At 45.1% G+C, this 12029-nt stretch overlaps 2 protein-coding genes across 2 annotated transcripts in view; both read left to right on the top strand.

Moving 5' to 3' along the window:
- The first annotated feature begins 3574 nt into the window (after positions 1-3574).
- acadvl (acyl-CoA dehydrogenase very long chain) lies at positions 3575-9253 on the top strand. Its single transcript, XM_052069125.1, has 21 exons — positions 3575-3699; positions 3902-3988; positions 4114-4177; positions 4695-4766; positions 4856-4928; positions 4997-5061; positions 5141-5275; positions 5351-5495; positions 5571-5700; positions 6435-6560; positions 6671-6869; positions 6961-7065; positions 7139-7225; positions 7311-7373; positions 7466-7567; positions 7644-7741; positions 7823-7895; positions 7996-8068; positions 8148-8220; positions 8306-8381; positions 8519-9253. The coding sequence occupies exons 2-21, from the start codon at positions 3915-3917 to the stop codon at positions 8654-8656; spliced, it is 1971 nt and encodes a 656-aa protein (XP_051925085.1). The 5' UTR covers positions 3575-3699; positions 3902-3914; the 3' UTR covers positions 8657-9253.
- Positions 9254-9918: 665 nt separating this feature from the next.
- The window catches only part of dnah2 (dynein, axonemal, heavy chain 2), a 37066-nt gene continuing 34955 nt past the window's right edge, over positions 9919-12029 (top strand). Inside the window, exons 1-6 of the mRNA XM_052069163.1 lie at positions 9919-10094; positions 10440-10531; positions 10675-10779; positions 10885-11177; positions 11264-11428; positions 11505-11733. Of these exons, the coding sequence (XP_051925123.1) occupies positions 10468-10531; positions 10675-10779; positions 10885-11177; positions 11264-11428; positions 11505-11733 (856 nt within the window). The 5' untranslated portion in view covers positions 9919-10094; positions 10440-10467. The remainder of the gene's footprint in view (positions 10095-10439; positions 10532-10674; positions 10780-10884; positions 11178-11263; positions 11429-11504; positions 11734-12029) is intronic.

Below are 12029 nucleotides of genomic sequence, written 5' to 3'. Positions count from 1 at the left end.
CCGCCACAGTGACTGCATTGCCGCGGCCGCGAGGGCGCGTCTGCGGTCAATCTCTGGCTTGAGATCGCCGCTGCTGGTAATAGTGGAGCCCAGGTAGATGGTGGAGTTGACAAATTGCACTTCGTCTGTGCCAAAGATCAGGGGGGAGGGGTTGGGTCCGTCACCGATATACATAAGTTTGGTTTTCTGCCAGCTTACTTGGAGGCCCAGCTTTGCTGCTTCTGTTTGGTATATGGAGAGGGCACTGCTGAGGTGTTGGAGGGAGTTGCTGAACAGGGTGGTGTCAACAGCGTATTCAAGGTCGGTCAGGTGGAAGTTGCCGAGCGACACGCCTGAGATTTGCTCCCGGACTCGGATCATAAGGTGGTCAATGACACAGTTAAATAGATCAGGAGCGGACACGCAGCCCTGTCTGACCCCGCTGTTAATGGGGAACCACTCTGAGTCCTTCCCATTCACACGAACACAGCTCTCTGAGTTGTTGTAGAGTCGCTGGAACAATGTGGTTATTTTGGGTGGCACTCCAAGGTATTTCAGAATGTTCCAAAGGGAGAGGTGGTCGACTGTATCAAAGGCAGCTTTGAGATCTATGAAGGCTATAAAAAGATGTTGGTCCTTCCGAAACTCTCTAACCTTCTCAACAATGAGTCTAACTGCTGAGATGTGATCTATGGTGGACCGGTTGGGCATGAAGCCAGCTTGTTGGGGGCAGTGATGGCTTCGAATGGCGGGAAGGGCGCGGGTGAGAAGGATCCGGGTGAACAGTTTTGCGGGTATGGAGAGCAGTGAGATGCCTCTGTAGTTGTTGCAGAGTTGCTTGTCGCCTTTCCGCTTCCAGAATGGCAGGATGATGCCTCGGGTCCAGTCTGTGGGGGGCTGTTCTGCCACCCACACATGGTTAATGATGTGGGTGAGCCACTGGGCCATGGAGTCACCACCTTCTTTGAGCAGCTCTGCGGTGATGGCACAGATTCCAGGGGCCTTGTGATTTTTTAGTGATTTTATTGCTGCTCTGACCTCGTCGATTGTGACTGGGTCAGTTTTGCAGTTGGGGTTGGGGGTGGTAGAGTTGGCAGCAGTGACAAGACGGAGGTCGGTGGGAACTGGAGGGTGATGAAGGAGGTTGCTGAAGTGCTCTTTCCAGAGTTCAAGGCAGTCTATTTCAGTGGTGATGCGATTTCCACTGGCATCCTTCATGTGTGTTTGGTGACTTAAAATCTAGTCATAAAAAAATCAAATCTTTACTGGTTCCACAAAGTCGACCTTGAATGTTCCCAGATGTTATCTCCCGGTTGTCCTCCAGGTTGATGTTTTAGTCATAACAGGAAGACAACATTAATGTGTCAGCACGGGCTATAAAGTCTTGTATACAGTATTATATGTTTATCTATACTTTGGGTCACTGATAAATTCCAAATGTTAAAAGGTAGCTAAGCAGATAAAGAAAAGTAATTAAGATAAGAAAACCTTTATTTGTCTCACAATGGAGAAATTCCCAACAATGGAGAAATTCCCATTTCATTAACATTTAAGGTTAAAATAGCTTTTGTCAAAGAAACACGTGAACCAGGACAGTCATAACATCCCATGTCGTCAAACAGTGCGAAGCCGATCGATGAAGTGTTGACGCAGGAGACCTCACGAGACAGACATACAGCCTCACAAGGGCTGAATCACATCTAGTTGGTGCCACACCATGTCAAATAGCTTCCACGCTGCATCCAATTGCTTCCTCTGCATGTTAAATTTACAGTTAATTCAATTTCTCCAGCGTTTTGGAAATTGCCAGGTCGGGGATTGAGTGAGTGAGTGATGTGACATGGGGTGTCATGACATGTGGCCTGATGAAATGCGGGCGTGTGGATAGCGAGACCCGAGCGAGAATAAGTTGAGCCATAAAAAACGCTCAAACAATAAGTAACAAGCGAGGTGAGTGTGAGAGTTATGTAAATGCACTTATTGGGTCAAAGTAGGTCCTGTGACATTTTGCATCCACATGACAAGTTGACAGGCCACCAGTAGCTGCTGGGGTTAGCATAACAGCACATTCATTCATTCATCTTCCTAACCGCTTGATCCTCACTAGGGTCGCGGGGGGTGCTGGAACCTATCCCAGCTGTCTCCGGGCAGTAGGCGGGGGACACCCTGAATCGGTTGCCAGCCAATCGCAGGGCACACAGAGACGAACAACCATTCGCACTCACACCTAGGGACAATTTGAGTGTTCAATCAGCCTGCCATGCATATTTTTGGAATGTGGGAGGAAACCGGAGCACCCGGAGAAAACCCACGCAGGCCCGGGGAGAACATGCAAACTCCACACAGGGAGGTCGGAGCTGGAATCGAACCCGGTACCTCTGCACTGCGAAGCCGACGTGCTAACCACTGGACTACCGGGCCGCCCTCATAACAGCACAATAAAACATATTTTTATTTCAATACACATCTTGTTTGCTTGTCATTTATTGAACTTGTTCTCAGAGTTTAAAAGTCCAACAGCAAACCGAATTGGCACGTTGGCAATTTATTTGGGGGAGTTACTGGATATTTGTGTCTTGGCAGTTTCAAGTTCACGTGACACATTTCACACAAGATTCTGAGGTTTAGCGTATAACTTAGCGCCACATGGGTTACCACGAGCTTTCTCATTATGTAACACAAGGTAGTCTTCGTGTGAATGTTGACACAGGTCGGAGGTGCTTGTACTCGCTGTCAGAAGTTGAAAAAGAATCATTATTATAAAGAATTTAACAAGATTTATTCTTACAGATGAGTGGCCACAATAATGACCTTTGGGGTTGTACTGACAGAAAGTAACACTTCTCTAAGTCATTCTTCATTTTAAATACGTACAGTTTAAAAACCTATGCAGGAGTGCTTAATGTATGGCCCGCGGGCCACAACCAGGTCCTCAGCGGATTCAATCCGGCTCGTGTAGACGGTACACATTACCTGCAATTTTTCACTGACAGCAATTTTTGTTACCAATTTTGCCCACTGGAGGGCGCACTGGCAACCATGAAATGACATTCTGAAATTGTCTGCTCCTCAGGATTAGATGCCTGTTATTGATACCATAGTGAAGATTAAAATATGTCAAGTTTCATGCACGAAATAGGCCTATGTCATATAAAATTCTATACTGTACCACCTTTGCACTATGAATTTTCAGACACTGTCAGCAATGTTCCCTCTAAGGTGCGTGCGTGAGCAGTTGCGCACTTCTCTCACCCGGTGACAAGTTCTGATTGGCTGTTGAAGTAAGAGAAGCAGGAAGTGATTTTATTTACGAGAGTTGTGTTCTCGAACTAACGACCTGCGGTGCAGATGTCTTTTTTCCCCTTCTAATAAAACTGCATTTAAACTTTAGGATTCCATCTCTCCTTTGCCGTACGTAAAGTAGAGCTATCCACTAAAAACAACGAATCCCTCAACTTACAGATACGCACACTCACTCACATTCACCACAAACGAGAGGCTAAAGGTGATGCTCCAACCCATCCCTTCAGGAAGTCGAAATTTGGGGAGTTTGTGTGAATGTTCATACATATAAATAAAACTACATGTCCCATGATTCAGCGCGACGAGTAGTCATTATCCGGGTAACCCGGTCAAGCAGTGGAAACAAAAAAACCTGTCACTTACCAAGACTGAGGTCTTCGCCTGCTCGGAAAAGGACGGTTGTCATATCCTCCACAGGTTTGTCATGTAAATATGATTGCCGATTAATAATTTAACTGAATTATGTACAAATAGAGAACTACCCAAACAGACATTCTAGTCGAATGGGTCATGACGTAACGTTTGGCAGTCGGTGTCGACGCGATGCTAACGGTTAGCCAATACTTTCAATTCGGTTCTGTTGTTTTACGGGTTTTTGTTTGTATGTTATTCTCATCAGTTGACGGGAAATAATGTTGATTCTTAAAGTGGCCCAGTCTTCTACGCTTTGTGGCGTAGCTCTCCGGATCGCACCAGGACTCACTGGGTTTGTAGAGTTCATCTTTACGATCAAGATATATATATATATATATATATATATATATAGACGTTTATCTTCATGCTATGTTGCTGACTAACATCTAAAGACCAACATCCGTTCATGTTATTCAGGCGTCGGCGCCAGGCTGTCGTGGCTGTGAGCAACACACGCCTCTATGCGAGTCAAGCTACACAGGTGTGTCACAGAATGCCTTCTGCAGTATCACTACTGCACGCTTTCGTTTTCTGAATGTCATGGTTCTTGCAAACCGTATACATCACTCTTTGCACTAGTGCCTTGCTACTGATGGTGATATAACACAATCACCCTATTCCGAGTAAGTAGGTGAAAGTTCACCAGTCACATGGTCTACATTTAAGGTGACACTGCAGCTGTCCTGAGTAGCACACAAACGGGAATTAGTCATTTTTTTAGTGGTTGCCACAATCGTGAGAGAATGATTTTATAGTCATGTGAATAAAATACATAGGTTTGTCAAAAAAGTTTGGGATTGGAGCTGATAACATGGCTCTGCTTATGTGTCCTTGCACTAAACTTTCACCTCTTTCACTAAGTCACAGTTTTGTTTATGTAGCTAGAACACCACATGATATTTGGGTCATTTTAACACAAGCATACAATCTTAGAAAGTAACATCAATGTAAGATGTTGATTTGAGCTACAATTTGCTGCTGCGTATCTCTCTCTATAGGCAGTGTTAGAGAAGCCAGCAGCAGTCTCAACAGATGCTGGCACTGCAGTGGAGAACAAGACGGCCACTGCAGTATGTTGCTTCTCCAAACATTGCAACGCACGGATTGAGAGTGTTTTTGGCTGCTGCAAGTTGACTTTGTACATTTTACAATCCCACAGGAGTCCAAATCTTTTGCTGTCAACATTTTCAAGGGGCAGATTGCCACATCTCAAGTGTTTCCTTACCCTTCCGGTAAATCAAACATTTCACTGATAAAATAATTTTTTAACGTTAATGATGAATTTCCCTTGTGTGTTTAGTCTTGAATGAAGAGCAGGAGCAGTTCCTCCGAGAGCTTGTGCCACCCGTGGGCAAGTTTTTTGAGGTAAAATTTAAACCACTGTGGTTCGCTGGTGATTTTTTTTTTTCTTTCGTTACCCTCGTGACTCACTTGCTGTTTACAGGAGGTGAACGATTCGGCCAAGAACGATGCACTGGAGAAAGTCGAGGACCATACGATGGAGGGCCTGAAAGAGATGGGTGCCTTTGGCCTGCAAGTGCCGACTGACCTGGGTGGCCTGGGCCTCAGCAACACACAGGTGCGGACGCTTGATATTGACCCATCGTGGATGAGTTTTACACACGCAGCGATATCCTAATTCATCCCTCCTCAGTATGCCCGGCTGGTGGAGATCGTCGGCACTTATGATCTCGGTGTCGGCATCACGCTCGGTGCCCACCAGTCAATCGGCTTCAAGGGCATTTTGCTTTTTGGGAATCCGGCACAAAAAGAGAAGTACCTGCCTAAACTTGCATCAGGTAACCAAGATCACTCACTGGGTGATTTTTATATTTAAGGAGACACACAAGCGATTTGTGGTTTGTTATGTCCAGGTGAGCACATTGCTGCCTTTTGCTTGACCGAACCGGCCAGTGGTTCTGATGCCGCTTCCATCAAAACCACAGCTGTGCAGTCCCCCTGCGGACAGTACTTTATTCTCAATGGAAGCAAAATCTGGATAAGGTGAGACTACCGAGGTAGCATACTTACCAAACTGAGAATTTTTTTACATGTATTTTTTTTCAATATCAACATGAAAAAAAACACAAGCAAGCAAACATAAACCACAAAAGGGCTACAATATCCACTCAGTCAAGTCAAGTCAACTGTATTTCTAGAGCACTTTCAAACAGCCAACACTGCATACAAAATGCTGTTCATGGAGCGATTTAACATACACAATGAACAGTAAGACGAATCGGTAATAAAGGCGGTAGAAAGCACCAAGCGGTAAAATCAAGAACAAATCTAAGTCATGCTGAGTCGAACGCCAAAGAATACAAGTGAGTTTTGAGGAGGGCTTTAAAGATGGGCAGCGAGGAGGCTTGCCGAATGTTCAGTGGGAGGTCATTCCAGAGAGAGGGACCCGCAACAGAAAAGGCTCGGTCCCCTCTGAGCCTCAGTTTAGCTCTTGGTACCTCTAACAAAGACTGGTCTAGTCATTACTATAATGTGGTCGCAAGAGTCTGTACTTCATCGCCCATCGAGCCGTTTGCCTGTAATGGCCTTTTTACACGCTGCCAGCATGATTTTAATGGAATACTTCTCGTCAGTTCATACACATTCTTGTACTAGATAGCAACGGTAGGGTACCCACAAATGAAAACATTGTAACTCAAAATATTCATAATTTTTCATAAATGCAATCACTGACTTGAGTCTTTGATCACTTGTGACATCCACCTCCTTGCTCTTAGTAATGGCGGTCTGGCTGAGATCTTCACCGTGTTTGCCAAGACACCGATGAAGGATCCTAAGACAGGAGAGATGAAAGACAAGATCACAGCTTTTGTTGTGGAAAAGAGCTTTGGTGGCGTGACACAGTGAGAGTAACCTTTTTTTTTTTCTCTTCAAAAATCGGCACAATCATGCCGGTTCCTTAACGGTTCACATATTTCTCTCGTGCTCATCATCTCTTTCTTTCATATCCCAGCGGTCCACCGGAGAAGAAGATGGGCATCAAAGCCTCCAACACGGCCGAGGTTTACTTCGACAACGTCCGCGTGCCGGCCGACTGCGTGCTGGGCGAGGTGGGAGGCGGCTTCAAGGTGGCTATGAACATCCTCAACAACGGCCGATTCGGCATGGCGGCCGCCCTCTCCGGTACCATGAAAGGAGCCATCAACAAAGCGGTGACTTCCGACTTCCACACTACAGCCACGCCTGCATTTTAACGCACAAGAGGAGCAGATTTTTGGAAAACACCGGTTTCCTATTCATCAGGTGGACCATGCAACCAACAGGACCCAATTTGGCAACAAGATCCACACCTATGGGGCCATCCAGGAGAAGGTGGCTCGCATGACCATGCTGCAGTACGTCACCGAGGTCGGTAGATGTTCAGCACACGTGAAGGGCTCGCCGCAAATCCACACCGATAGGTTCTGTGCCCTCCCCGCAGTCTCTGGCCTACATGATCAGCGGCAACATGGACAGCGGAGCGACCGAGTTCCAGATCGAGGCGGCCATCAGCAAGATCTTTGCTTCCGTGAGAACGTTTGACCTTGAAAGTCAGCTGATTGCTGTGTCTCCGGAGCTCGACTGCATCTTTTGTCTTTGCGAACCTCTGACAGGAAGCCGCGTGGACTGTGACGGACGAGTGTATTCAAGTTATGGGCGGCATGGGCTTCATGAAAGTGAGGGGGTCACTCCACATCTTCTGACATTGGCGGCGGAAGAAAGTCCAGTCAAAGAATGCACACTTAGGATATGCAATGTTTTTTGACAGGATGCTGGAATCGAGAGGGTGATGAGGGATCTGCGAATTTTCCGGATCTTTGAGGGCACCAACGACATCCTCAGGCTTTTTGTGGCCCTCAACGGCTTCCAGGTGAACATTCAGGTTTTCTTTTCTCTTGCCAGCGCCTCGCACCGTCGGTTTCTTTGACTTTGACCCTTCTTCTCAGAATGCGGGTAACCAGTTGAAGAGCTTACAAAAAGCCCTGAAGAACCCACTTGGCAACACCGGGCTCCTGGCGGAAGAAATCACCAAGAGAGTAAAGAGGTAACGACTCAGGACTCTGGTACACTGGAATTTTCACAGTTCATCTCAGAGTAAAGCTGGCTTGGCCTCTCCTTGTTTTAGGAAGGCAGGCCTGAGCACAGGTTTGACACTTCAAGGAACTATCCACCCTGAGCTGGCTCAAAGTGGTGAAATGGTGTGTTGTCAGGACTTGATTACTGGAATCCCCTTTTATCTTTGACTTTATTTTTTTATTATTTGTTCCTCGTTACCTTTTTTTTTTTCCTGCTGCGTAGGCCGTGAAAGCCATTGAACAATTTGGCGTGGCTATCGAGGAGCTTCTAATCAAACACGGCAAGAAGATTATCGGTGAGCATGCAAAACCTCCAGCTAGAACTCATTTGGAATGATTGGCTAACAGAGCGGATAAATGTTAATTTTCTTGCAGATGAGCAATTTGTATTGATGAGAGTCGCAGACTGTGCCATTGATATTTACACCATGATTGTTGTCCTCTCAAGGTACACGCTTGTTGGCCTCTTTTGTGGTTATGCTAAACGCCTCCAAATATCCGCGTAACTTGATGGGATTCTTGTCCTCCCGCAGGGCGTCACGGTCCCTGAGCCAGAGCGACCCTACGGCCCAACATGAGAAGGTTCTGTGCGAGACGTGGTGTGTGGAGGTGAGATATTTTCCAAAACAAACGCGCACATTGTCAAACATGTTGACTCCAAATGTGGCCTGTGTGATTTGCTGACACTCCCTCGGTGACTCCAAATGTGGCCTGTGTGATTTGCTGACACTCCCTCGGTCCCGCAGGCTCACGGGAGACTCGTGCGGGACATTAAGGCGCTGCGTTCCAGCCAGTCCAGGCAGCTTTATAACAACTTTCGGGCCATTTCCGCAGCAGTGGTGGAGAACGGGGGAACGGTCGCCTCTCACCCGCTAGGTTTTTAAACACTCCATGGTTTGCCCGATTTCGTCTTTTTTTGGGTTAAGGGCCGGCTCACCAAGACATCAAACAATACCTCATCGTCCCTTTGAGATGGTTGTGAGGTTCATCTACAGTGTATTTATTTGAAAGGATGTCAGATTGTTTGTTGTCGTTTGAAAGCCACGTGTTGAGTTTTAAGCCACGAAAATAACATTTTGGAGTGAAAGGGCCTTCAAACAAACGCCGCAAGCGCCTCATCTCATCCCCATCACTCTTCCAGGTACCAACGACCTTTGTGAACAATAAGCTGTAGAAAAGGGACTGATATCAAACTTGTTTATTTGTATACTTTATGGATTGTTGTTTTATGATGCATTTAAAAAATATATTCTCTGCATGTTGGATTTTCAACGCCAGTAACAACTGTATCGTCTTTGCCTTATGTAACATAATGACAATTCAAATTCTGCACCAGTTTGCGGTTGTCACCTCACGTACTGCAATGGTACATCTGCAAATATCCCAGAGATGGTTATGATTAATTAAAAATCTTTAGCAAGGAGGGAATGCTGTTTTTAATGAAATTGAGCACTCAATAAAACTGTTCTATTATAAATTTATGAGTTATAGTGCATTTGCCAAGAATCTTTCCTTTTTCAAGAATGTGTGATGCTCATCGCGTTTACGGTTCTTTAGTACCAAATGTGTTCATGGTTGATCACATAAATCAATATGTAAGTGTACCAAAATCTTCAAATGAATTGTTGGGACCCTGTGGTGTTGTAGGTCGGTGAACGTAGGTCCTTTTGGGCTTGACATTCATTATGCAAACTGTTCTTGGTGACTAGATCACAAGGTAGCAGTCACAAAGAGTCGGTAAATGTACCGGAGATGATTACACGCCATTATACACATGATGAGGCAAAGAGGCTGTTTTTTTTTTTTTTTGCTGTCATTTTTCATGAAATAATTTTGGTTTAACAAAGCAGTTGAGCACGTCAATAAAGTAGTGCTATTCTTCTGTGCGTTTATGTTGATTTCTTCTGTCGCTGAAATATACGTTTGCTACTTTTTTTTTTTTTTTACCGTGTACTGTACTGTTTGTAAGTATACGGTAATTTGAAATCATTACAGTAACTGGGGTTTTTTAAATACAATTTATTTCCTTTTTGGGTAGACATTATTCAGTTCGTTAACAAACTATTGTCTCAATATATATCGCATTTTGAATACAGATACAAATTATGCTATACTTGGCAACTTGTTGACATCATTAGGTGATGTCATTAGCTGACGGCACATGTTTATGACGTCACGTTGACCCTGATGGCTTGCATTGGAGTGCCCTACACCTGCAACTTTTACGGAAATTAGCTTTGTCAAATCGTTTTTTTCGAAGCCGAAAAAGATACTTTTTTCGGAATGAATACTGATAAAATAGAAGGAGAACGTCCTGAAACGGTATGTTTGGAAAAAGTTGCCAAAAGTCGCTGTGCACGGGGTGGTTTTGCACGTACGCCATGAAAATACGCCTCCGTTGTTCTAAAATATATCAATTTTTTACATTTTGGATTGAATCGAATTAAAAACACCATCGTGTAAATGGAGCTACGCTATGGAACACAACTTGAAGTCGTCTTGTTTCGTATGGTTACTATGGTGATGTTGACGCGCCTCTTGTACCGCGCCGCTCGAAAACGTTCTCAAGTCTCAGTGTGAGTTTCAACTAATGCTTCTCATTTTGTTGTACTTTCCTCTTGTCTTTGAGGTGTTTTTTTTTTTTTTTTTTTGGTGCTTGTTTTGTAGAATTGAAATTATGTGTAAATGCTGAGCGATGGAGTCGCCAAGCCAAGATGTCACAGAAACACCCGAGGGTGAGGATGACAACAAAGATGCTGGTAAATTGCATCCAGTAATCTCCAGATAACCTGGAAGTCTATTCCTTGTGACGTCTTTATGTGAAATATGTGTTTCATCTATTCTTCCGAATAGCTTTTCCCTCTGATGATTTTTTTCTTGTGTTCTCCTGTGACTGCTTAAGTTCCCACTCAGGAAAAGGAAGATGAGACTAACACCAAGGAAAACATTGAAAACAACGATGACAACAACGAAAACAACAATCGAGCTAGTGACGACAATGATGCCGGTTTGTACTTCCTATTGTATCACTCCAAATACCATACGGGTCTACTTCTAGTCACACCAAAATATTTAATTTTGCCCTCTGCTGATTGATGCGTAAACCCGACAGCTTCAGTTCCCACGCAAGAGAAGGAATCCGAGATCAATGATGACAATGAAGACGGCGCCCTTGCCAACGATGAAGCCAAAGACGGTGATGACCTCAACCCCGACAACAACGCTGACGCGGACAGTAAAGACAACAACACGGACAACACGAATGTCGAAGAGAATAAGGACCTCAACGATGATGAAGAGAACATAAACGGCGATGAAGAGAAGACTGACAGCAACGATGAGGCCACTGACCTCGAGCCTGTTGTACAAATAGATCCTTTAGAGGTCTTAAGGAAGGTTTGCGAGGTAAAACTGGCATTTCTTTTGAGAGGCTCTTATCTTTTCTGTTTTGCAAAATGACATTTTAATCGGTCCCTCCTTCTCTCTCGCAGAAGTTCATCCGTTGTGTGGATATTTCGGGTGTCACCAAAGAATTGTGGCTGGAGGAAAATATGAAGTCACTTGAGCGGTTCATTGAGGACACCTCTATTCCCATCTTGGTGGTCTACTTAGACGCAAGCATGACATTGCAAGTCGAATACACCGTTCCAACACAGGTACAGTGGCCGACGGCACACTCAACTCAGCGGGCTTTCATTTGAACGGGCATTAGAAAAGCCGTTTTCATTTCAGGTGGTGGAGCAGCTGGCTTACTTTATGCGTGAGCCAGGAACCGTGATTACTCCGGAGAATTTCTACGAAGAAGTGGAATACAGCACGGTGCTGGGCGACCCCAATGAGAGCTTGCTTAATTTTGTGATGAGTTTGCATTCGGACGAAAATGACATCAGCAGCGAATGGGAAGCAGGCATCAAGGACAACTACATCAACGGCATGCATTCCTATCTGGCCATCCTCACAGGTACGAAGTGGCTTGAGTGCCATCATATTATACTTGAAGTAAGGCTCAGCAATTTTGAAACATGTTCCTCAACATTGCGGTTGAACATGTGATTATTTTTTAAAATCATCTTATAAATATCATTCCATGACATCGGGATGTCAATTTCATTCATTCATCTTCTGTACCGCTTGATCCTCACTAGGGTCGCGCGGGGTGCTGGAGCCTATCCCAGCCGTCTCCGGGCAGTAGGCGGGGGACACCCTGAATCGGTTGCCAGCCAATCGCAGGGCACACATAGACGAACAACCATCCAC

Source organism: Hippocampus zosterae, chromosome 1 (assembly GCF_025434085.1).
Source record: "Hippocampus zosterae strain Florida chromosome 1, ASM2543408v3, whole genome shotgun sequence".
In the NCBI taxonomy this organism is placed as follows: domain Eukaryota; kingdom Metazoa; phylum Chordata; class Actinopteri; order Syngnathiformes; family Syngnathidae; genus Hippocampus; species Hippocampus zosterae.
The sequence above is the reverse complement of the archived record's forward strand: the minus strand, read 5'-3'. Positions and strand labels throughout refer to the sequence as shown.

What these genes read in the sequence shown, in the direction of transcription:
- acadvl (XM_052069125.1), top strand. Translation starts at nt 3,915, where the DNA reads ATGTTGATTCTTAAAGTGGCCCAGTCTTCTACGCTTTGTGGCGTAGCT. An exon ending in CCGTGGGCAAGTTTTTTGAG is followed by an intron (nt 5,062 to 5,140) that starts GTAAAATTTAAA and finishes TGCTGTTTACAG; the next exon opens with GAGGTGAACGATTCGGCCAA. An exon ending in ATCACCAAGAGAGTAAAGAG is followed by an intron (nt 7,742 to 7,822) that starts GTAACGACTCAG and finishes TCCTTGTTTTAG; the next exon opens with GAAGGCAGGCCTGAGCACAG.